Raw genomic sequence first — 26,292 nt, 5'->3', positions numbered from 1 at the left:
AGTGTTTAACAGAAGATGTGGTCTTCACAACATGAGTAAAACTTCTACTCTCTGGTGTTACAAACTCTTTGTATGTCTGCGAGGAACCTAGCACATTCTTGGGTGTTTGATCAATGATAACACATTGCCTTCTCTGACTGATTCCTAACCTGTTTTTCTCAAAAGAGGTTTTAGGGGAGTTGACAAGAGTTGTTTCCCACAATGGTGAGCCAGACCTTTCCCATAATTGCTGCTGGAGAACAATAGGGAGATCTTGGGCCCATTACTGAAGAAGAACTTCAAATACTTCCAATCAAACAGGTAGTGGTGAGGCTGCTTGCCAAAGGAACCATCTTTTGACCTTAAAGCTTTACTTATTCCCATTCAGTATATAACCAATTGTTTTTGGAGAAGATAACTGGTAAAGCTGAAGCAGTTCCAGTGGTTTCTGTATATTTCAGTGTCCTTGATCTCTAGTGGGCTGCTTTTGGGCATGTTTTTAGTAGAGAAAGGTATTACTATCTGTCACGGGTTGCCCCCCTTTAAGATGCCACCTGATGTGCTGGGATACCACTGAGCCCAACTGTTCTGCCATCTTGGGCACCCTTTTCACCTGTCTTTTTGAGCCAGGCTATTAATCCTCCGTCGGCACACACACAGGCAGAGCCACACCCAACTGCAGAATGACACAGACACTGAAATCAGCTCTGGGAAAACTCAGCTTAAGGGACTTGCCACAGCACTCATGTGTCCTGCTCCCTTGGAGTGCAGATCCAAAGGTACATTATGAAATCTGCCTCCTCCCTCAGTGTGAAGAAACGTATGGACAGCCTCTTCACCATCCCCAATTACAAATTGTACAAATAGGATTATATTATAAATGAGACATATATTTATTAACTACAAAAGGTGAATTTTAAGTGGTTAAAGAGAGAGCAAACAGAACAAAGCAGATTACTAAGCAAATAAAACAAAATACGCAAACTAAGCTTGTTTCACTAAAGAAGTTGGTTACAAATAGTAATTTCTCATGCTAGATATTGTTAAAGGCAGATTGCAGAAGGTCTTGAAAGGCACCTACACTGGTCTGCAGCTTGAGACCTCAGATATTATTACTCACAAGCTAGATGCCCTTCCAGCTTGGGCTCAACCCTTCTCCCCCCAGTTCAGTTCTTGCTTCCAGGTGTTTTTCAGTGTCTCTTTGGGTGGGGAGGCAGAGGAGAATCATGATGATGTCACTCCCCTGCCTTATATAGCTCTTATGTAAGACGGGAACCCTTTGTCTGGCATTCCAAAAGGGGAAGAAGGATATCCAGTACCAGGTGACTTGGACCCATATCTCTTGCATGGCTGTGGCAGCCATTGCTTGTAAGCTGTCTTGAGTATCCACAGGAAGACTAAGCTCTTTTACAGTCCATTGTCTTAGCTAATGGGCCATTAGCACTGTCTGGCTTTCTCATGGTTGTACCTGAAGGGTTAGTTGTAGGTGACACCCAAAGTAACCCATTTGAAATACAGATACATGGTCAATATTCCTAACTTCAGATATAGAAATGATACAGGCATACAAATTGGATAATCACATTCAGTAAATCATAACCTTTCCAATGATATCTTACATGAGCCATCTTGCATAAAGTACATCTCAATTATGTCATATCCATATCATAAGCATATTTTCATAAAGAATATGGAGTGTAATGTCACACTAGCTATTGCTGATGGTTTGCTTTTGAGAATGGACATGGGTAAAAGGGTCCATGCTGATCTGACCACAAACCTTTGCTGAGTACCTTTTAAATCTTGCAGGAGTTAACAGGAAGGCCTTTTGTGGATTCTCTCCTTATTCTTTGAGAGGTCCTAAATGGTGGCAGAGAGCATTCACTCATCCTCTGTGCAGGCCTTTATATGTGAGGTATGAGAAAGTTGTCACCTCTCCTCTTGTGTGCCTATGTATCGCTGATAGGGCAACAAGAAGTTTTTCCCTGCAGTACCATAAATGTGAGGATGACACTCAGATCTATATCTTATCATTGTTATCCCATATATTATGGTGTCTGAGCTCCTAGTATTGAAAGAGGCAGGCAAGCGGATGGGACTAAACTGGCTTAAGTTCCTCCTAGATAAATGGACATACAACTGAAATATCTAAAAGAACAGCTTGGAGTCATTAGTGAACCTTTTGCTGCAGGTGTATATTCAACCTCACCCATAGTTTTTGGGTCATAGGGACTCTTTGCTCCCCTGGATTTGCATGTGACTATAGTATGTAGTGCCTTTTAACATCTATGATTGGCTAGGAAGATTACCTCTCCCCTAGGATACACACTGTTCCATACCTTTGTACCCTCAAGGCTAGATCATTATAGCCATGTGCTCCACCTGGGACTATGCTGGAGAAGCACCCAGAAGTGGCTGCTAGTGCTGATGACAGTGGTTTGACTTGTGTAAGAAGATCTTCTATCTGCTATATCAGCAGTGCTCCATGATCTGGACTAGTTGCACTTCTAGGTGTAGTTCAAGGTGTTGATCGCGACCTATAATATATAAAGCTCTAAGAGATTCTACTGTTCCATTGCACGCTCCAGAGCTGAATTTTCTGAACATTCCTGAGCCAGCAGCATGAAGTTCTCAGTGCCCTTTGCTACAGCTCCTTCGGAGCTTGAGCTTGGTGAGCTGCAGGCCACAATGCAAGAGCTGTTTGTCTTGTACAAGTCTTTGGCTAATTTGCAGAAATAAAGTGGAACGGGGCTTGGTGTTAGTGACCAGTGGGCCCTGCTACTGAGACTAAGTTGAAAGGCTTATAGTTTATAATCGTAATGGATTCTTTTAATTCTTGTGAGTTACCCAGTTGCTTCAGTGATGGAGACGGAGTATTTCTAAAATAGTTAGATACCCATTTCTTTCTGCAGCTTTTATAGCTAAAATATAGCAGGCAGGACAGTGAATGACCTTTAGAATCAGTCACTCAAGGACTCTTAATATTTTTGCTTAAAGCCTTTTGTCATCATAAGCAATCTCCAGAGACAGAAAACAAGGCATAAAAGCTGAAAGTAAAGCACAGCAGTCATAGTAACTTAGCATCCCAATGCAAAGCATGTTTCTTTACATGAAACATGCAGATACTGTGGAAGAGTATTTTTAACTGGAGCACTGGTGCATAAATCTTAGGAGCAGTAAGAGGATAAGAACTAGCCTAAAAATAACAATGGAAAATGAATATTGGGCAACATTTTATTTTATAAAATCTAATACAAATGAAAAAGTAAATTATAAGTTAGTAGTCCGTATTATTATACTGTCAGGAGTCTAGGATTGTGATAATGCTAAAACCATTCTGCTGGTATACATCGTGAATGTGATTTACACATACTCCTGCTGGAATGTAACTGCACCCTGCTTACTCATTCAGCTGGCAGAGCAAGGCTGATCCTTTCGATATCCAGTAGTCACTTGGTCTTTTGGAGGGTAATAAGACTGTTACCACAAAATTGGTAGAATGACCTAGTTAAAAAGGCAAAGAGAAAAACTTACCATTTACCTAAGCAATACAAATCAGTATGTCAACGCAACATTATGGTGGAGAATTTAATCTCCACAACCAGCACATTCAGAACCAAGATTGCTACAACATCCCGTGCCTATTGCATTACAATACATCTCTCATCACATATCAGTGGGCAGCATCACTGTCAGTGTCAAATACTATCAGATAAAGTATTACATAATTTCACAAGCAAACAGATTACTTTCAAAATTGCTAAATGGCATCGGAGTACTTACCTATAACAACATTTACAAAACCTAAGCTCTTAAAAACAAATAAATGAATAGTCAAGGGCATCAGAAATCTTACTCTATCCACATAATAAGCAAGTACACTGGGCCAGATTCTGATATCCTTACGCTGAGTAGCACCTACTCTACAAGTGATCCCATTGATTTCAGGTAAGGTGCTATTCAATGTAAGCATATCAGAATCTGTCCCATTTGTTTTCTCAAATATAAAGACAACAACAACAACCTCAACATGGTCCGATGGATTGCTGGGGTTTTAAGTATTATTTTTGTTATCTTATTTGCAATATCAATTTGGAGGAATTTGGAGGAATTTACTCCATTAATTTTATCAGGACTTCAGTAGTCTCTATTCAAAATGCGACCGTTCTGCCTTTCACAAATAGATATGGTTATGTATTTATAGAAATTGCTATATTTGCTATTGCGAATACCTAGGGATTTTTTTGAAAATACTAAGACAATTTTATTTAGGTAGCTAAGGAAACTCTCAATTTTTAAGAGTGACCATTGTAAAGTAAAATACTAAGTAGTGGAAGTTCATAAAATGAAGAAACCTTCTCATATTAGGTTTCAGAGTAGCAGCCGTGTTAGTCTGCATTCGCAAAAAGAAAATTAGGCTAGCTCAGAAAATTAGGCTAGCTAGTATGTATACATAGCTACCAGAAGCACTCTGATCAAGTCCAGGACTAGTCCTGATTTCTTGATATGGGAAAGAGACAGTTCAAAATATAGAGTCAAAGTAAAAAAAGGCAATAAAAAGTTTTGCTTGAAGCCCAAATAATCTCTCTCTTCCATTCTGAGACATATCCTTCTTGGTGACATCTAGTGAGTCTGTAGAAGGACCTTTTCAGTCTTGTGGAACATTCAGTGTCTAGACCTAAGAGGAGATGTCTGGTTTTGATTAAATCTGACCATGAATCTGGGTTAAGAGGTCTGGAAACAGAGGTTCCAATGACCTCCTCAGGAAAGCCCCATAAGCAGCAAGCCCAGTCAGGAGCTACTAGAAAAAAATGGGCTCTCTCCTGTTTACCTTGCTGATTACATAAGGAACAAGAGGGAGAGCAGGAAACATACAAAAGAATCCCTGACTTCAAGTTAATGAGGAAGGCATCTGTCAAGGAAGCAGGCTGTCTCTGCTCTTGAACGGAACACAGGATACTTTGGATTTCACATACACAGCTGTAACTTCACTGACTTTAGCTACTCCTGGTTTGCCACCTTTTGAAGACAGGCTTTATTACAAATATGCTCATGCTCTGTTCAAGTGATCTTGACACCTTTGGTTAAGACTGTGAAATGCATCAGTGCCATCCATGTACTACTGCTGCTTCTGCATCTCTGGCATGTGAATGAAGGCAGTAGATTCAAAAACACTTAACCACATCTTTTTAATGAAAAGACATAAAGCTTCAGCATCATTAGCTTAATCAACATCAGCTCAATGACATACTTCTGCACTGACACAACCATGATCATCATGACCTGTGCAAAATCTCATTAGCATCATGGCACACAGTCACTTTAGCATCTCTAGCATCTTGACAACGTCTGAGCAAACAATTAGAAGCCAAGTTTTCATGGTGCCTCATCACCCCTCCCTTTATTGCTGTTGTGAACAGAGGCACCTGATTGCTTGGAGCAGATTCCCAGCATTCTGCTCCTGCACCTTTTCCATTACAAGTAAGAAGTGAATGAAGGCCTTGCTAACTGTCATTTTATAAAAGAGGCTGGACATTCTCTCTGCAAGAAGGAAAATGTGTTGAGAACAACACTGTCTAAACAAAGACAATAGAAATAAAATCACACTGTACATGGAAGATACAAACACTAAGAAGGAAAATCAGGCAATGTCTCTAAGGGGAAACTGTGAAAGAGCTGCATGTGCAGGGAAAAGGAATTGTCAGTGGTTGTGGTTTCCAGAGGGCACACTTATTTCATGTGACCTCTGTATCTCCTGATATTACTAAGTTCTTTTAGCTGACTAGTCAGCTTCTGAATCTCGCATCTGAAGCTGAAACTTAGCAGTGTGGAGCTAATAAAATCTACTTGTATTTGGAGAGTTATTTTTTGCAGAGTTATACTATTGCATTAATAACTCCATATTGCAATAGCTTTATCAAAAATTCTAAAATTATCTATTATTTATTTAGAACAAAAGCATTTCAGAGACAACAGAGATGAAAACAATCAACAGTCTACATGCTTGCTTGTCTTTCTCTAAGGCTTAACCTGAGAGCGTTCCCTCGGAGCCAGGAAAGCCTCAATTGCTCTCAGCCATTCCCGCGGAACCTGTGTCTCTCTTTCTTCTCAGTCTTCTTAGATTATTACACAGCAAATAAATAACATACAGAGAAAGGTGGAATTGTTTTGACAAAGAGGCCACAGGCCAAATTTGAGCTCTTATTGCAAACTTAGGAAAAATTCCTTTTGAATGACTTATACACATGACTTCCATTTAAAAGGTCACATGTCTGATTTTGATAAGAACTATGATTTTAAAGAAACAGTCACCTGTGGTAAAACTATGATTTTAAAGAAACAGTTACCTGTGGTAGAGAGTGTTCCAGCTCTGGCTCCAGTTTTATAAAGTGGTGACTGATACAAAGAGGGATTTGGTTCATAATTTCGATGGGGCTCAAAATGCACCACTGGCAACATTGGATTCATTTGTCTAGGTAAGGCATCTTCTATAACCATCTTTTCATCATCCCAACGACTGGCATCCATGAACATCCCATGTACCAATACACCATCTTCTGGAGAGGGTAACTGAAATAAACAGCAGAAAGCAAAATCTCCAAATTTATGAACAAAAAAAAATGAATGGAATGATCAAAGTTGGATGACATGTTCACATCACCACAAGAAGTTCTAGATTCCTGGGGGAACAGGACGGAACACGTACTGTGACGGGGCAAGGCCAGATGGCTATAGAAAAGTAGTGGGAGATAGATATATTAGCTCCAGGCTCAACAAATCCCTGGTACCAGGATAAGTGAAATGGCAGCTGCTCCAGGTCAATTAAGACACTTGGGGCCAATTAAGAACTTTCCAGAAGGCAGGGAGAATGCTAGGTTGATTGGGACACCTGAAGCCAATCAGTGGCTGGCTGAAATGAGTTAAAAGCCTCCCAGTTAGTTAGGTGGGTGTGCATGTCAGGAGCTGTGGGAGGAAGTTGTGCTGTTGGAGAGACTGAGTAGTACACACCATATCAGGCACAAGGAAGGAGGCCCTGAGGTAAGGGTGAAGTGGAGCTTGAGGAAGTGAGGGCTGCTGTGGGGGAAGTAGCCCAGGGAATTGTACATGTAATGATTCTAAAAGGTCAGCTACAATAGCGGATACTATTAGGGTCCCTGGGCTGGAGCCTGGAGTAGAGGGTGGGCCTGGGCTCCCCCCCCTTTGCCCCCTGATTAATCACTGAGACTGGGAGACAACAGAGACTGTGCAAGGAAGGATAACTTCTCCTCACCTCCCTCGCTGGCTTATGATGAAAATGGCTCAGTAGACTGTGACCCTTGTCTCTAGAGAGAGAAGGGTTACGTGGAGGGTCACAGTGAGCCTCTGAGGCTAGCGAAATCCGCCAGGAAACGCGGGACCCACAGAGGCAAGGACTTTGTCACAGTACATAGAAACCTCTACCACTACAGCTGCCTGAAAATTATCTAATTTTCAAATTTTGGATGAAATTTCTTTGTGACAAAACACAAGGAAAACACAACATAAAGTCCTGACATTCAAAGCTTTATGTGTTATTGAACAATAGTATTAATCTTAGATTATGCAGAGTCAATGTCAATTTTTGCTCAAAAGAGATGATAGGAAGGATTTTTATTTTTACTTTGGTGTTGATAATAAACATCCAAAATACCTGCATATCCATAGGTAATTCTTGTCCAAATTGGCACACTTTTAATGCTTCTGTAACTTGTGCTTGATCTCGATAAACAGGGATGACGTTATAGCTGAAACTAAGCTCATCTATTGGTAAATTATATTTACGAGCATGATTTTGAAGAGTGCCTGGCAAATTGAAAAAAAGTATTTTTTAAATAAAATTGAGAGAGGGGTCAGTTGCTCACTTGACCTACTCTAAATGGGAACAAGACATTTCACCCATGCAGCAGAGCTGCCTGTATGTTTATTACTGAGAATAAAAATGCTAAAAGCTACCATCTTGATATCCATTAGAGATGATTGGGAATTTTCAATCAAAATCACTATTTGGTGTAAAATGGAGTTTCTGCAAAACTGAAATGTTTTGTAGGAATATTTTTATTTTGCTGAAACTTTTCAAATTTTCATTTGGAAAATCTAAACAAAAGATAGGTTTCAGAGTAGCAGCCGTGTTAGTCTGTATCCACAAAAAGAAAAGGAATATTTGTGGCACCTTAGAGACTAACAAATTTATTTGAGCATAAGCTTTCGTGAACTACAGATCACTTCATCGGATGCATGCAGTGGAAAATACAGTGGGGAGATTTAATATACACAGAGAACATGAAACAATGGGTGTTACCATACACACTGTAATGAGAGTGATCAGGTAAGGTAAGCTATTACCAGCAGGATAGAAAGAAAAAAGAAAAAAAAGCCCTTTTGTAGTGATAATCAAGGTGGGCCATTTCCAGCAGTTGACAAGAACGCGTGAGGAACAGTGGGGTGGGGGGGGGAGAATAAACATGGGGTAATAGTTTTACTTTGTGTAATGACACATCCACTCCCAGTCTTTATTCAAGCCTAATGTAATGGTGTACAGTTTGCAAATTAATTCCAATTCAGCAGTCATAGAATCATAGAATATCAGAGTTGGAAGGGACCTTAGGGAGGTCATCTAGTCCAACCCCCTGCTCAAAGCAGTACCAATCTGCAATTTTTGCCCCAGATCCCAAATGGCCCCCTCAAGGATTGAACTCACAAGCCTGGGTTTAGCAGGCCAATGCTCAAACCACTGAGCTATCCCTCCCCCCAACACCCAGTCTCTCGTTCGAGTCTGTTTTTGAAGTCTTTTTGTTGCAATATTGCGACTTTTAGGTCAGAGATCGAGTGACCAGAGAGACTGAAGTGTTCTCTGACTGGTTTTTGAATGTTACAATTCTTGACATCTGATTTGTGTCCATTTCTTCTTTTATGTAGAGACTGTAGTGATTGTCCAGTTTGGCCAATCATGGTGGAATTGTTGAAATCATGGTGGAATTTCAACAATTTCCAACCCACCATCAACCTCAGCCTGGACCAGTCCACACAACAAAGCCCGTTGCCAACTGTGTCCACATGTCTATTCAGGGGACACCATCACAGGGCCTAATCACATCAGCCACACTATCAGAGGCTCGTTCACCTGCACATCTACCAATGTGATATATGCCATCATGTGCCAGCAATGCCCCTCTGCCATGTACATTGGTCAAACTGGACAGTCTCTACGTAAAAGAATAAATGGACACAAATCAGATGTCAAGAATTATAACATTCATAAACCAGTCGGAGAACACTTCAATCTCTCTGGTCACTCGATCTCTGACCTAAAAGTCACAATATTGCAACAAAAAGACTTCAAAAACAGACTCCAATGAGAGACTGTTGAATTGGAATTAATTTGCAAACTGGATATAATTAACTCAGGCTTGAATAGAGACTGGGAGTGGATGAGTCATTACACAAAGTAAAACTATTTCCCCATATTTATTCCCCCCCCCACACTGTTCCTCAGATGTTCTTGTTAACTGCTGGAAATGGCCCACCTTGATTATCACTACAAAAGGTTTTCTTCCCCCCTTCCCCCCCCCGCTCTCCTGCTGGTAATAGCTCATCTTAAGTGATCACTCTCCTTACAGTGTGTATGATAACACCCATTTTTTCATGTTCTGTGTGTATATAAATCTCCTCACTGTATTTTCCACTGAATGCATCCGATGAAGTGAGCTGTAGCTCACGAAAGCTTATGCTCAAATAAATTTGTTAGTCTCTAAGGTGCCACAAATACTCCTTTTCTTTTATTTATAGTATGTGACAATGATTTGGATGCTTTTTCTGCCTACTTGAATACAATCTGTCTAAAACAAATCAAACTGTGTTCATTTACATGTTCTTTCTTTACTTGTATTCCGATGAAATACTAGTCTTTCAGCTTTCTGGGATTCGGCTGGAGACAGGGCTATGAGACTCTCTCTTTCAGGAGAGGAAAAGAATCAAGTTGAGTGATGCTGTCTCCAAACTTTGGTTTCTGCTTCAGCGAGGAGAGAATTAGCAAAGGCTTTCCTCCTATATATACTTTTCTTGCAGGGCTAAGGCTTGGAAAGACCATCCCCTCCAGTTTCTCTGTATAGGTGTAAAAGTGGAAGGACAGAGCCAGAGAGGGCTGCACACTCTTCTGCTTCTGTTTCTCATACAAAGGCTCCACTTGCCTTTAGTGGGAGTTACTGGGCTGTAGGAAATTCTATTTTTCTTCTTCTTTTGTGGGATGGGGCAAAACAGGACACTCTGCATGTCTCACTAGGGAGGGTGTACTACAAAGACTGGCAATCCTGATTAGAGCTCAGCAGATGGCAGCCAAAAAGAGCTACCGTTTGCTCAAAACCCAGGCCATTTTCAGCTATGTGCAAAGAAGAAAGCCCCAAAAGTTGTGGAAAACATATGCAGGGCTTCAGACCACCATGGACCTGGCAACTTTGTGTCCCAGGACATTTTGTTTTGTAGAGCAGGCAACAGGAAAGACAACCTTTTATGCATGTACATTACTTGTATTGATTTTTTTACCTGTCAGAAATCCTTGTGGAAAAAAGAAACCAGAGATCCAGAACGACTTCGGTTGACCCCTTCTGAGCCAGGACTAAAATCAGAACATTTTAGTGGATGTTATTTATGAAGTTTCACATTTCCTATTTTACTGCATAGTCTCATTAAATTAAGGGCCATATTCAACGTGCTGTAAATTGGCACAATCTCACTGACTTCAACTGCACCCACATACAGGAGAGCTGAGTTTGGTCCCAAGATCGAAACCCTACTCCACAAGATTCAAGTCATGTACGGTTGATTTTATACTTCATTGTGGTATAGGAAAAAGGATCTTATATAACAGACATGTCCATTTTACCAGCACTTTACACTTATAAAGTACGCATGCTACGGCTGGCTCCTACAGTGGTTATCATTAAAATCTTGTCAAACTGCCTTAAGAAATAAATAATGTATCATAGTATTTGTACTGTTTCTTAGATATTCCCTGTGGCAAACAGAGAGAAATACAGGGAACACTGAGTTAACCACATCTGTTTATCTAGGGCAAAATGGACAGTGACCAATGTATCTCCATAACAGGTTGCCCCAAGTCCCCTGATCCTAATACCCCTTGACTTTGCAGTCGAATCAGAGATAAGCCTAAGCCAAAACATTTGGATCCAGATCTCAAAGCTCCCAAAGTGGTAATTACAGAATTCCAGGCTGCCATACAGAACACGGCCAATAGGCATGCTACATCCTAGTGGGCGTGGGCACACTACAAGGAGCATGGTGAACACTAAAGTGGAAAAAGTGGTATTTCTACATTAATGGCAGGGAGGGGCACATCTCAAAAGGAAAAAACTCCAGAGGTTAGGTCTGCGAAGCAACCACAATCTCAAATGCTTGTCCAGTTCCTAGCCAAACCTTTTGAAGATCCATCATGTAATCCTCTCACGGCCCACTGATCACCTCTGAAGAGACTTTGAAAATGGGATGTTTGAAGGTGGAAGGAGTTGTGGGAAGGGAAAGCTAAGGGCTGTGAGGGGGGAAGGATAGCTCAGTGGTTTGAGCACTGGCCTGCTAAACCCAGGGTTGTGAGTTCAATCCTTGAGGGGCCCATTTAGGGATCTGGGGCAAAAATTGGGGATTGGTCCTGCTTTGAGCAGGGGGTTGGACTAGATGACCTCCTGAGGTCCCTTCCAACCTGGATATTCTATGAACCTACAGGCATTGGTAATGCCTGCAGTACCAGTGAGTCCGTGCTGGTACTAGTAATAGCGACAAACTTATGGTGGAGATCCGGAACCGTTAATAAATATCAGTACGTGTCTTACTGAAGGGGAAGGGAAATGGAAAACCTACCATGACTGGCATGGCTATCAGTCCCAGATGGGGCATGATCTCACCCACCGTGGCACAAAGGAAAATGCTGAGATAGCTTAATTGTGGGGAGTGCAAGTAGCTCCTTTTCAAGAGAGTAGCAAAGAGCAGCTCCCCAATTCACGCCTCCCAGTGCCCTGATGGCATTATGCCTTTCCTATGAAGCACAATGGCATTTGTGACTGAAGGCAGATTGAAACCATGTCTCTAGAAATGGATAAGGCCAGTATTTGGATCTGGGTTACTCTTGCCCCTTTATCCAGGATTTCCGAGAGCGCTATATGTTGGACAGGTTTCATTTTAAAATTCTGGGGAGAGGATTAAGTGGGAAGTTTGGGTACATTAGGTTTGGACCAAGCTCCCCTTTCAAGCTTCTGGCATGACCAAATTCAGTCCTTGAGCAAGGACCTAGCACACTACCTCATCATAAGGCAATTTACTTACATCTACAAAGGTTGTCCTTAGTACAAGGTCTTTTACCCATCCTCCTAATGGCTTCAGAGAAGGGTATGCTGCATTGGCCCAGAGTGTGGGAACTTGGTTGTTAAGAAAACTGTTGTATACTTTCTCCATCTCTTCCGACATCACCACAAAACCAGCAATAGCTTTGTTGAGGGTTTCTAAGGAGCTCTGAAAAATAAAAAATGTTATAGTGTACCAAACCATAAACACCTTTACTGAAGCTGAATTTTTGCAATGGCTGTTATGGGAGTTGTGGATCCCATTAACTTCATCTAAAATAACACTCACGGCCTTTAAATGCAGCTGTGTGGACACGATAATAAACATTTGAATCAATTTAACGGAATACTGAGAACTGCCAAGTAAAAATCTGGGCTGCATGGGAAACTAAGTGCCTGATCATGATCACCTCCTGCATAGCCATGAACATTCTCAAGTCCCAGTCAGAGTTGGCCATTGAGAGAACAGGAAGTCTCATTGATATAGTGGCCTGTCACACGACCCCTGTGGGTGGGTCTCAGATTCTGTGTTTTCTCTGGGATCGCTGAGTTTACAGAACTGTCAGAGACAGGAAAGCAGTGCAGAAGAAGAGACAGTATCTCTCTCCTCTACCCACCTTCCTGAACTCTGGCTGCTGAGGAATGGAAACAATGGTTATTTTAATTGGCTGGAATATTTTAAAATAATTTTAGATAGGTTTTACTGCAAAAATAAAGGATAGTTTGAATAAAATAATGTATACAGTGACTTTTGGCACTGTACGCCTCCCTCCCCACACAATCAGATTGTGGATTTTCATATGATTTACGGTCACAAACCACTAGCCTGAACCTTTTATTTTCCTTGTACTCTGGTCAAACGTTTTTCCACCCAACATTAGTACTGTTTAAAGAATACTCTCTTCTACAACATTTTGACAGCAAGAGTAAGCATAATTCCTTGCACCTATAACAATCTGTGCAGCCCTTCTTAGGTAAGGAGTTTAAATAATTTCTCCAGATGCTAATGATGAAATCCACCTAGCAAAACTACTAAGTGGAAAAGTATGCAATGGTTGAAACATTTAAACAAGTGATCCCACACCATAACAGAAACAGCTATTTAGGGCTAGATTATTCGTTACAGAAACCTTGGTCCCTCCTCTTCGCTGCCTGTGGCACATAACAGCCTAGTCTCCTGTGGGCTGACATACTTTGGTCTCATTACCAGTTACTGGTGACCTGTGATATGCAGGAGGTCAGCTGTGATGAGCTAGTGGTCCCTTCTGGCCTTAAACACTATGACTCTATACACAGCCATGTCTAGTCAGTTTCACTAGGGAGGAAGGGAGGAATTTACTACTCCTCTTTAAGGGGTGTAGAATACTCGCCCTCTTGCAGCCAGCCAGCTTTGTCTGCTCCTTCACCTGCTGTGGGAGGAACATCTCAGGAAGAGCCCCTGCAGGAGTTGTGATTGTGGGTAACCCTTAGATGCACTGCACCACGAAGGGGAGGGAGCCCTTACACCCCCACAGCGCACAGGGCAGGGGTACAATCTAGCTATAGAGCTTCCGGTAACACTGCCACCCAATGTAAAACGATTCAATTAAGTGTCATACTCTTAACAAGTCAAGCAGATTGTTGAACCGATCCACTTCTTGTCCAAGTACAGTAGTTAAAGAGTCCACACGTCCCTTGTCATCCTTGACAAAAAGGCTTTCTGAAGCAGTGTCTATCTCCAGTTTTCCTGCAATAGAAACCTTTTTTTATCACTCAGAAAGATCTGGTGTCACTACAGTGAGGGAAGAAGGAGAGGAACAATGTTATCCCTCGATTGGAAAACTGCCAGTTTCCTTCCTGATGAGCTGTCTCCAAGTTCACTTCTGCTGGGGAGCTCCGAAGGGACTGGCGGGAAATAACCCCCGTTTGCTCCCACCCAATTTTTGGAGTAGCTGCAGAGTTGCTCTGTGTTTGCTACAGCAACCTCGGGTCTTGAGTCGCCTCCACCATGCCCACCTTCCCTCACACAGGGAGACTGAGCAATGGATAAGGCTATGGTTTTCTCATGGAGGTCGCGGAATCCATGACTTCCAAAGACCCCCGTGACCTCAGCCCGGGAGCGGCAGGGAGCTGTAAGGTACCCCTGTCGTCTGAGGCAGCGGGCCCCCAAGCTCTCAACTGCCATGGGCAGTGGAGGTACCCCGCAGCTCCCAGCCGCTGTAGGCAGAGGGGGTACCCCGCAACTCCCGGCTGCTGCAGTGGGACGGGGGACCCCCACTGCCACCGCAGGGCAGGGGGATCCCCGCAGCTCCCTGCTGCTGCTGCAGGGCAGGGGGACCCCCGCAGCTCCCCAGTCACCACCATAGGATGGGGGACCCCTGTTGCTCCCCACTGCTGCCGCAGGATAGGGGGAACCCCACAGCTCCCCAGCCGCTACTGCGGGGCAGGGGGACACCGGCAGCTCCCCATTGCGGTAGTGGCAGGGGGATTCCCATAATGCTCCCCGCTGCTGGTGAGGGGGCAGGGGGACCCTGGAGCTCTGAGGTCCTACAGGTGGTGGGGCACCCCAGAGCTCCCAGCCACCCCGCAGCTGCCCAGTCCCATCCATTTTGTCATTGATATTTTTAGTAAAAGTCAGGGACAGGTCACAGGCTTCCGTGAATTTTTCTTTATTGCCCGTGATCTGTCCACGACTTTTACTAAAAATATCCATGACAAAAATCTTAGCCTTAGTGATGGATCATTGAGTGGTGCACCCACCAGTCCCACTTCCCTTCTGAATCCCTTCTGGGTAACGATGTGCAGGGAAGCCTGGGTAGAGCTATGATCTGTGTCCCACAGGGACGCAAAATCTTCCATGTAGCAGAGAGGCAGCAGGACCCAGTGCCCTCCGTACCCTCACAGGAGGGGCAGGATTTGTCCCTAACAATATACATGTTTGGACAAGAAAGCCCAGAGACTCAGCTGGTACAAATCAGCTGAACTGAAGTCAATGGAGTGGTGCCAATTACCCCCAGTTGAAGATTTGGCCTCTTGTTGTTAGAGTAAATTTGATTCTTCTCATGGTGCTGCTGTTTAACATGCAGAACTGTGAGCATGAAAACAGTTCACCAAATACAGAGTGTACAAACAACATTTTCCCTTGAAAATAAAATGTACACTTTAGTGAGAAAAATTTCCAAAACATATGTTTGAAAATCAAGAAGTTCCACCCCTCTCCAAAGAGAAACCATTAAACCATTTGACATTAAAAACATATTGAAACACATTCTTTTTAAAATGGGAACAAATTAAACATCTTCACAATGATTACGGAGCAGAGAATTTCAGTGATATTTCGCTAGCTGGGGCAAGAGTTTAGAAAAAAACACCACATGCAGATAATTGCACCTGACGTGTTTGCATATTAACAGCACAGTGGTGCATAATTTAAAAAACTGTAATTATTGTACAAGGATTTAACAGTCACAACTGTTTAGAAAATCTTATGTTCTGACAAACTAATTGGTATGACAGGATATCATAGCAACAAGATTCAGCCTTTGTTCCGCTAAGGGAATCTTCATTGTTTTCTGGTGAACAGTTTTAATGACACATTCATAGAATCATAGAATATCAGGGTTGGAAGGGACCTCAGTAGGTCATCTAGTCCAACCCCCTGCTCAAAAGCAGGACCAACCCCCAATTAAATCATCCCAGCCAGGGCTTTGTCAAGCCTGACCTTAAAAACTTCTAAGGAAGGAGATTCTACCACCTCCCTAGGTAACGCATTCCAGTGTTTCACCACCCTCCTAGTGAAAAAGTTTTTCCTAATATCCAACTTAAACCTCCCCCACTGCAACTTGAGACCATTACTCCTTGTCCTGTCCTCTTCTACCACTGAGAATAGTCTAGAACCATCTCTCAGGTAGTTGAAAGCAGCTATCACATCCCCCCTCATTCTTCTCTTCTGCAGACTAAACAATCCCAGTTCCCTCAGCCTCTCCTCATAAGTCATGTGTTCCAGACCCCTAATCATTTTTGTTGCCCTTCGCTGGACTCTTTCCAATTTATCCACATCCTTCTTGTAGTGTGGGGCCCAAAACTGGACACAGTACTCCAGATGAGGCCTCACCAATGTTGAATAGAGGGGGACGATCACGTCCCTCGATCTGCTCGCTATGCCCCTACATATACATCCCAAAATGCCATTGGCCTTCTTGGCAACAAGGGCACACTGCTGACTCATATCCAGCTTCTCGTCCACTGTCACCCCTAGGTCCTTTTCCGCAGAACTGCTGCCTAGCCATTCGGTCCCTAGTCTGTAGCTGTGCATTGGGTTCTTCCGTCCTAAGTGCAGGACCCTGCACTTGTCCTTATTGAACCTCATCAGATTTCTTTTGGCCCAATCCTCCAATTTGTCTAGGTCACTCTGTATCCTATCCCTGCCCTCCAGCGTATCTACCACTCCTCCCAGTTTAGTATCATCCACAAATTTGCTGAGAGTGCAATCCACACCATCCTCCAGATCATTTATGAAGATCTTGAACAAAACCGGCCCCAGGACCGACTCCTGGGGCACTCCACTTGACACCGGCTGCCAACTAGACGTAGAGCCATTGATCATTACCCGTTGAGCCCGACAATCTAGCCAACTTTCTACCCACCTTATAGTGCATTCATCCAGCCTATACTTCTTTAACTTGCTGACAAGAATACTGTGGGAGACCGTGTCAAAAGCTTTGCTAAAGTCAAGAAACAATACATCCATTGCTTTCCCTTCATTCACAGAACCAGTAATCTCATCATAGAAGGTGATTAGATTAGTCAGGCATGACCTTCCCTTGGTGAATCCATGCTGACTGTTCCTGATCACTTTCCTCTCATGTAAGTGCTTCAGAATTGATTCTTTGAGGACCTGCTCCATGATTTTTCCAGGGACTGAGGTGAGGCTGACTGGCCTGTAGTTCCCAGGATCCTCCTTCTTCCCTTTTTTAAAGATTGGCACTACATTCCCCTAGCTCTTAGGCACATTATTTTATGGAAGGATCTCTTAACACTGCATTTATATGCAATAGCTAAATCTCACAACATAATTTATGCCCTCACACTGCAATCAGAATCACATGGTAGGACCCTTCTGCCTGCTTGGAATCCCACTGCAGTCAATGGGGTTCTGTGTATGCATAAGAGCCTGGCAGCATGGACTCCCATTGACTTCCTCAGGATTTTCTGTGAGGGTAAATGATGACTCGCTGTGCAGGTTTGATTGCTGAACTGAGGCCTTTAGTTGCACATCTTAAACTTCCTGTCCCAATGTGCAGAGGCTCCCCTTTGTTCTCCACTGCGCAGGTTGTTAGTGCCAGTTAAGCTTGCCCCTCTTCTTGAATAGGTGCTGGAGAGAAGATATTTAAGAGTGGCTGTTTAGAAAATGGAAAAGGGAGAATGCCTTTGGGAAGGCAGGTCTCTACAGCCAGGCCATACAGCACTGGGTTTAGCCCCAAGCTGAGAATATTTTCTGTTTCTGTTCTCATTTTATAGGCCGTCCTCTCACACTCACGAATAAACATTAAGGAAGAGATCTTTTGACTAAGAAAAATCAGGAAAACACGTAAGCACGTGCTTTACTTTAAAGCACGTACTTAAAGTCCATTGACTTTTACAGGATTTAAGCACCTGAATCACCACCCTTCTCTGGGGATGTCTTCCCCACTGTGTCTATATACCAGACACAACTAGCAGGATATGCCATACTGGATCAGACCACTGGTCTCTCTCTGCTCTATCTAGTCAAATATCCTGTCTCCAGTAATGGCCAGTATCAGATGCTTTAAAGGAAGGCATAAACCATTATCACTATGCAATAACATAGCTATGATGACAGTGTAGTCTTAACCCCACACAGCTGTTGATAGTTTTACATTCTGAAGCATAAAAGTTGTTATCCTCTATAAATGTATATTCTAGCTAGTGTAAATCTGGATATTTTGATTATCCATACAAAATGTTTTGAATTCTAGTATGTTTTCTGTCTCAGTAAACACTTTGGGGAATGATTTTCAAAGGCACAAATGATTGTTAGGTGCCTAACCATGCCTTGTCCCTGTGAAAATCTCCCCCATATGAAGCAAGTGCTATAGGTTAATTATGAATTGTTGGTTTTTTCCCCTTTTATCATTTAAAGTACAGTATATTTTTGATCCATTTTAACAAGTTCTGTTTACATGTAGTTACATGTATGTTTATTGTTTCAGTGTGGAGATACATTCATGTCTGATACCACCATATACCTCCAGTGATAACACTTTTCCTAGATAAGGAATTAAGCAAAAGGTTCTTTATCAACAAACCAAAAAAAACAAACAAACAAACATATTTTTCCCAAATACCATTATATATATGTAGTAATATTGACAAAAACACATTAACACCACTATCCTACCAGACAGTTTTGTCAAGATAGTGCTAGCAAGCTCTTGAACAATTTCATCATTGCTTTTTCCTGATCCTTGTGCAGTTGATCTTGGCTGAACCTCAAGTATTGTTGTGATTAAAGTGCTAGTCTCTTTACGCTGCAAAGAGAAAAACAGAAAAGCCGTGTACCTTTAAAAATTTGCCATCACAAGTTATTACTTAAATATTTTAATCTCTCTCTCTTGTTTTTTTTTAGGTGTTTATATTCAGAACCAATTACTTCCAAGGAAAATTTTAGCATTTGTTCATGATATTTTCATTCTTGAATTTACTTGAAAATGTAATTGAAATCTGTAAATAGAACTTTGCTCTGTTTTTAGGTGGCTTTTTTGACCAGCTATTGTTACCATAAGAAATAAGTCCCCATGATCATTGAGTGTGTTATATATTTATCATAATGGGTATCATTTTTCTCAACCTCTCTCTTATAAAATGCATCCATTCCACTGCACTGAATTCCAGACCTTTGATGCTGCTGGAATTCAGTATAAACATTTAAAATTAGATAAAAAAGATTTGTTAATATTTTCCCCACTGACTTATCTAAAACTAACATTAATTTTTGCTGCTTTCTACAGAAAAGTGTGAAATGGGCATTTTTTTCTCAGGATGTTTCTAAATTAGTTCATTAAACTTACTGCAGTATATACTGAATGAGACTATAAAGTTAAGGGAGTTGAGTTAAAATTTTAATGTTTTTAATTATCTTAGTATTGGAAGTTATAAAATCCCTGCTTCAAACCCCTAGGACCAAAGTTTATTAGATAATGTGTAGTTTATCTTCTGGTTTTTTACGTGGTATGACAGTCTTTTGCTTTTATGGTGCTGGGCCGTAAGCTTATTGCTACATTAGTCTAGTTTTTAGAATTAATATTATACTACAAGCAAAAGTGGATGTTTTTCTAATTCAGTGCTTATGACAGACAAAAGATATTGCTTTTCAATGGTGTATTGTGTGTGGAAGAGAGAGTGTGTAGTTGAGATTTTCAAAGCAGTCTAGGGGACTTAGACACTTAACTTCCACTAAATTAATGAAAGATCATTATGTTATAGTAGCACCTTGAAGCTACCCAACAAGATCAAAGCCCTATTGTGGTAGGTGCTGTACATACACATCATAAGAGACAGTCTCTCTCCTGGAGAGCTCTTAAATTAAATAGATAATTCTAAGGGTGGGAGAAAGGAAGTATCACTATCCCCATTTTACAGATAGGGAACAAAGACACACAGAGTTTAAGTGACTTGCCTAAGGCCACCAATTCTTTGGTGGAGCCAGAAACTGAACCCAGATCACTTGAGTCCCACCCATCTGTGTCTAAATCCCCTAGTCTGCTTTCAAAATCTCAACCACATTATCTAGCTATTTTTAATGAGTGTTTGTATGTGTGTAATGCTGTTTTTCCTAGACTACTATGAGGGTGGTATTTAAGGATTCTGGAAGATTGTTTGGGTCCCTCCAGTGAAAATGCATAAATATAATAAATTAATAAATATAAATGTGTGTGTTCTGAACAGGTTGTCAGTATTCCTTCACATGTCTCATCCGTCTAATCAGGAATTATAATGTCCCATGAGAAGAGGCTGATTTGTGTAAAACTAAGGATAGAATCAATGTCAATAAACAACTGTCCAGCATAAATCATGGTGCACTTCATTAAAACGCAGCTTGACAGGAAAGTGGTTAAAGAAAACATTCGGGAGTTACATATGGGAAAAAATAAATCTAATGATTAGGGTGGATTGCCTAGCAATTCCTGCTTGTTATTTCTGCTTAACAAACTATAATTATTAAATCAAATTCTCCCTTTAATGATATTAAATGAATTATACTATGTAGCTTAATTTAGAACATGTATTTAAGAAAAGCCTACAAACCTGGAAAGCCAAATTGGCGTTCTCATGCATTCCAAATATTTCTGGGTCGTCGATCAAAGGAAAATGTTCAATATAGTCTTTATAATCTTGCAAACTATCAGCCATAGGGGCAAAATATATACCTATTACAGAAATGCACATACAGATTCCACATTAAAATGTTTTATTGTGAAATAAATGAGCAAAAATGTATGGAAATGTCAAAATGTATATATTGTATATTATTAGCGAAAAACTTAAATTATTGAAAGCACATTCAAAGAAGTAAAGGAATTCACCACGTAAACAACAAAACATCTATATGAATATGCTTTAAAATACATTTGGATGGTAACATTTTTCATTATGAGTGACAGGCATATATCAGATTCTGACACTATAAAATTGTTAGAGGCAGAATTTTACAAAGGTAGGGCCAAAAGTCTCACATTTTCATGTTTTGCATTAGCGTGTCTTAGCATTTCAGAGGAACTAGAACTTTTGAAGCAAACAGGTTATATTCTGGAACAGAAAAACAACTGGATATTTGTTGCCTGAGGAAACAATGTAAAAACAGGAGCAGGATATGGGATGTTGCTTGTTATATCCCATAGACAGAACAAACTTTATTTAAAATAAAAAGAAACAAACGGCTTTCACAGGCTTGACTGCTGAGCTGAAGTGGCAACTCACACTGGTATAGTGAGCCCCAGGTTAGTTCCTGACTGGCCTTCCAACTCTCTGGTGGGTCATTACAGTGCTTTTCCTCTTTGGAGGCTTCTAGCTACTCAGCAACTTACACAACTAGGGCTAACTACTCATAACTAATTGCCATCTGTTAACAGCGTAACTACCAGGCCTGGAAGAAGGAAAGACTGGTGTGGCTGAGATGATAAGTGCTGGACTGAAGTAAGTGCAATCTGTCACTGGCCTGTGATGGCTATTCAAGAAACTGAAATTAAATTCTCTTCTCTGCTCCCCCTGTTCTTCCAGGGAAATACATATAAAGGGACATGAATAAATGGCATTAAGGGTATTGAAGTTGTGTGTGTAGGACAGAGCAGAGGAGGGTCCAGTGGTCAGGGCACAAGCCTCAGACTTTGGAGATCTGGGCCCAAGTCCTTGCTCCACCACAGAGTTGCTGTGTGACCTTGGGCAAGTCACTTGCCCTCTGTGTACCTCTGTTCGCTATCTGTACAATGGGGATCATAGCACTGCCCTGTCTCTTAGGGGTTCTGGGAAGATAGGTACATTAACGATTGCCAGGCATTCAGAGGCTACCATGATGGGTGCCATACAAGTACCAAAAATAGATACAGAAATGGTGAAGTGGGTTCTGGTGAGTCACTGAGACAGGTGGTTCACTGCCTCACACTGATAACAAGGGAGGTGGAAGAGCCTTTCTGGGGAGGGGGTGAGTGCCGCAGTCCTGAAAAAAGGAATCTTAGGAGCAGCCCAGCTCAAGGAGGAGAAATCCAAACTTGATGGGCTTGACTCTCCATTGCACTGTGCCTTGTGTAGTCATTTGCAACAGTGCAAAGGGGGTATAAAATGCTCCCAAATTAGTGAGAAATGTCCCTCTGATCATCTCTTAGTTTGACACTCTGGCCACATATTTCAGGCAGAGAATGCTGACAATGTGCAGTGCTTGTAGCAGTGGGATCCACCTCAAACACCTGTTGAGCATGGTGCTATGCAGCTTTTCAATATTTAATGGGAAGCAAGAGAGCTCCCCTTCTCCCTGAAGATGGCCAGAGTAAAAAGATTTAGCACCATCAGCAGGATACATTGGGAGTTATAAACCCTACAGCAATACTGGAATCTTCCTGGTTGTGCTAAACTTTTAGCCCCCCTAAGTCCTTTAACGGGGCCAGTTCTGGTAAGGACTTTAAAGTACAGCTCTAATCAGAGAAGTGGCTCTGTAAAAATAGCAGTGGAGTTCGAGGCTTGTCATCTCTCTGGCATTTCCAGATCAGATATGCTCAGGTCCCAAGTAAAAATACGGTTTTTTTCCTAATCTGCTATTCCTGCCATTCACCCTGGAATATGCAAGTCAAGATAGGTTCTCACACACAATTACCCAGCATAAGGGAAGAAAGGTAAGCAGCAGGATACGGACCCTGGACTTCAGGAAAGCAGACTTCGACTCCTTCAGGGAACGGATGGCCAGGATCCCCTGGGGGACTAACTTGAAGGGGAAAGGAGTCCAGGAGAGCTGGCTGTATTTCAAGGAATCCCTGTTGAGGTTACAGGGACAAACCATCCCGATGAGTCGAAAGAATAGTAAATATGGCAGGCGACCAGCTTGGCTTAATGGTGAAATCCTAGCGGATCTTAAACATAAAAAAGAAGTTTACAAGAAGTGGAAGGTTGGACATATGACCAGGGAAGAGTATAAAAATATTGCTCGGGCATGTAGGAATGTTACCAGGAGGGCCAAATCGCACCTGGAGCTGCAGCTAGCCAGAGATGTCAAGAGTAACAAGAAGGGTTTCTTCAGGTATGTTGGCAACAAGAAGAAAGCCAAGGAATGTGTGGGCCCCTTACTGAATGAGGGAGGCAACCTAGTGACAGAGGATGTGGAAAAAGCTAATGTACTCAATGCTTTTTTTGCCTCTGTTTTCACTAACAAGGTCAGCTCCCAGACTGCTGCGCTGGGCATCACAAAATGCGGAAGAGATGGCCAGCCCTCTGTGGAGATAGAGGCGGTTAGGGACTATTTAGAAAAGCTGGACGTGCACAAGCCCATGGGGCCGGACGAGTTGCATCCGAGAGTGCTGAAGGAATTGGCGGCTGTGATTGCAGAGCCACTGGCCATTATCTTTGAAAACTCGTGGCGAACCGGGGAAGTCCCGGATGACTGGAAAAAGGCTAATGTAGTGCCAATCTTTAAAAAAGGGAAGAAGGAAGATCCTGGGAACTACAGGCCAGTCAGCCTCACCGCAGTCCCTGGAAAAATCATGGAGCAGGTCCTCAAAGAATCAATCCTGAAGCACTTGCATGAGAGGAAAGTGATCAGGAACAGCCAGCATGGATTCACCAAGGGAAGGTCATGCCTGACTAATCTAATCGCCTTTTATGATGAGATTACTGGTTCTGTGGATGAAGGGAAAGCAGTGGATGTATTGTTTCTTGACTTTAGCAAAGCTTTTGACACGGTCTCCCATAGTATTCTTGTCACCAAGTTAAGGAAGTATGGGCTGGATGAATGCACTATAAGGTGGGTAGAAAGCTGGCTAAATTGTCAGGCTCAACGGGTAGTGATCAATGGCTCCATGTCTAGTTGGCAGCCGGTATCAAGTGGAGTGCCCCAAGGGTCGGTCCTGGGGCCGGTTTTATTCAATATCTTCATAAATGATCTGGAGGATGGTGTGGATTGCACTCTCAGCAAATTTGCGGATGATACTAAACTGGGAGGAGTGGTAGATACGCTGGAGGGGAGGGATAGGATACAGAAGGACCTAGACCAATTGGAAGATTGGGCCAAAAGGAATTTGATGAGGTTCAATAAGGATAAGTGCAGGGTCCTGCACTTAGGACGGAAGAACCCAATGCACAGCTACAGACTAGGGACCGAATGACTAGGCAGCAGTTCTGCGGAAACGGACCTAGGGGTGACAGTGGACGAGAAGCTGGATATGAGTCAGCAGTGTGCCCTTGTTGCCAAGAAGGCCAATGGCATTTTGGGATGTATAAGTAGGGGCATAGCGAGCAGATCGAGGGACGTGATCGTTCCCCTCTATTCGACATTGGTGAGGCCTCATCTGGAGTACTGTGTCCAGTTTTGGGCCCCACACTTCAAGAAGGATGTGGATAAATTGGAGAGAGTCCAGCGAAGGGCAACAAAAATGATTAGGGGACTGGAACACATGAGTTATGAGGAGAGGCTGAGGGAGCTGGGATTGTTTAGCCTGCAGAAGAGAAGAATGAGGGGGGATTTGATAGCTGCTTTCAACTACCTGAAAGGGGGTTCCAAAGAGGATGGCTCTAGACTGTTCTCAATGGTAGCAGATGACAGAACGAGGAGTAATGGTCTCAAGTTGCAGTGGGGGAGGTTTAGATTGGATATTAGGAAAAACTTTTTCACTAAGAGGGTGGTGAAACACTGGAATGCGTTACCTAGGGAGGTGGTAGAATCTCCTTCCTTAGAGGTTTTTAAGGTCAGGCTTGACAAAGCCCTGGCTGGGATGATTTAACTGGGAATTGGTCCTGCTTTGAGCAGGGGGTTGGACTAGATGACCTTCAGGGGTCCCTTCCAACCCTGATATTCTATGATTCTATGATTCTATAAAGGTTCTGCAGGCCAAATTCTGCCCTCAATTACACATGCACAAGCTCTTTGTCTTTAGATTATGCCCTTGATGACACCTGGGCAACCCTATTGTCTTCAGTGGGTTTGCTCAACTGTAATTTATTGGATTTTAGCAAACAAGTCTGTTGATGTGCAAGAAGGATTAGATACAATCCAGTTCTCTCTTTCTTAGAGAGAAAGGGGGGTAGCATCATCCACTAGATATGGCACTAGACAGGAAGTCAGTAGACTTGGGTTCTATTTCCAGTGCTGCCATTGGCTCACTATGTGACCATGAGCCACTTATGAGTTCCTATTTGGGGAGCCATATTTTAAAAAGTGTTTCGATTAAGATGAGCCCTTTTGAGAACCGTGGGAACCGAGTGGACTGAGCACTTTTGCAAATCTCACCCTTAACCTCTCTGTGCTTCAGTTTCTCCATCTGTAAAATGGAGATAATAATGTTTATTCATCTTTGCAATGTGTTCTAAGATCTATAAGTTAGAATTGACAATTATTACCATTAATTGTGTTGGCTCAGCAGTGCTAACTGAAGTATATAATACAAGCAAAAATAGTTTTGTCACTAAATTCAGCAGATATAACTATATTCATATTGTGGGACTAATTTTCCTTTCATTTACACTGGAGTAAATCATGAGTAACTCCATGGACATCAATGGGGCTAGTGTAGTGTAAAAATAGTGTGAGAAGAGAATCAGGTGCAAGGATGAGAGTAAGAAGTTAACATTTTACATAGTGACTTTTCACAGAAGACCCACATTCTACGGAGTCCCTGAAAATCTTAGGAAGTCCACAACAGACCTCAAGGTTCACAGGTTCTCAAATACTGCAAAATTTGGGCCAAAAGCTTCTTTTTGGAAAATATACTTCTGAGTCAGAGACTTCTGTCTGTGGAAATGGAAGGAGATACACTACCAATAATGTCCTCTGTGGGGCAAGAGACATTTTTCTCAATAAAAAACTAGGGAGACTTTAACTAAGCTTGTTATCCAGTTCTTAGACACACAGAGAGAACCAGACCCCATTGACTGATGCAAGATCCATCACAGAAAGACCAGAATTTTTCTACAACACAAATACAGAATTAAATACACAAAATCATAAAAAAATGTGATAGACAAACAGTTTGCATTAACCTAAATGGAAATCCTCTACAATTCTAATTGTATTTACCTGATTTGGAGTATTTGTAATCATATTCTAATGTTTCAGGAGAAAAAAACCTCTTTAAGACTGTACGCAGGCACCTCTGATCCCAGGTGTCTGTAACTCGCCCTCCATATGTAATTTCACCTGAAACAGTGTTTGATTTTTACAGATTACAATGTCATATAACAATTCACATAT

At 42.1% G+C, this 26,292-nt stretch overlaps 1 protein-coding gene across 6 annotated transcripts in view; it reads right to left on the bottom strand.

Moving 5' to 3' along the window:
• Positions 1-3,197: 3,197 nt before the first annotated feature.
• Positions 3,198-26,292, bottom strand: part of DNAH6 (dynein axonemal heavy chain 6) — a 192,229-nt gene continuing 169,134 nt past the window's right edge. For 5 of the 6 annotated variants that reach the window (XM_073345870.1, XM_073345872.1, XM_073345871.1 and 2 more), the window contains 9 exons: positions 26,119-26,238; positions 20,652-20,773; positions 18,745-18,874; positions 13,943-14,070; positions 12,328-12,513; positions 10,537-10,609; positions 7,649-7,800; positions 6,327-6,549; positions 3,198-3,483 (listed from right to left, as the gene is read on the bottom strand). In XM_073345870.1, coding sequence (XP_073201971.1) covers positions 3,380-3,483; positions 6,327-6,549; positions 7,649-7,800; positions 10,537-10,609; positions 12,328-12,513; positions 13,943-14,070; positions 18,745-18,874; positions 20,652-20,773; positions 26,119-26,238 — 1,238 coding nt within the window. In that variant the 3' untranslated portion in view covers positions 3,198-3,379. Of the gene's footprint in view, positions 3,484-6,326; positions 6,550-7,648; positions 7,801-10,536; positions 10,610-12,327; positions 12,514-13,942; positions 14,071-18,744; positions 18,875-20,651; positions 20,774-26,118; positions 26,239-26,292 lie in introns of those variants that run through there. The other variant, XM_073345875.1, reaches the window with a different exon arrangement.

Source organism: Lepidochelys kempii, chromosome 5, assembly GCF_965140265.1.
Source record: "Lepidochelys kempii isolate rLepKem1 chromosome 5, rLepKem1.hap2, whole genome shotgun sequence".
Classification (NCBI taxonomy): Eukaryota; Metazoa; Chordata; order Testudines; family Cheloniidae; genus Lepidochelys; species Lepidochelys kempii.
The sequence above is the reverse complement of the archived record's forward strand: the minus strand, read 5'-3'. Positions and strand labels throughout refer to the sequence as shown.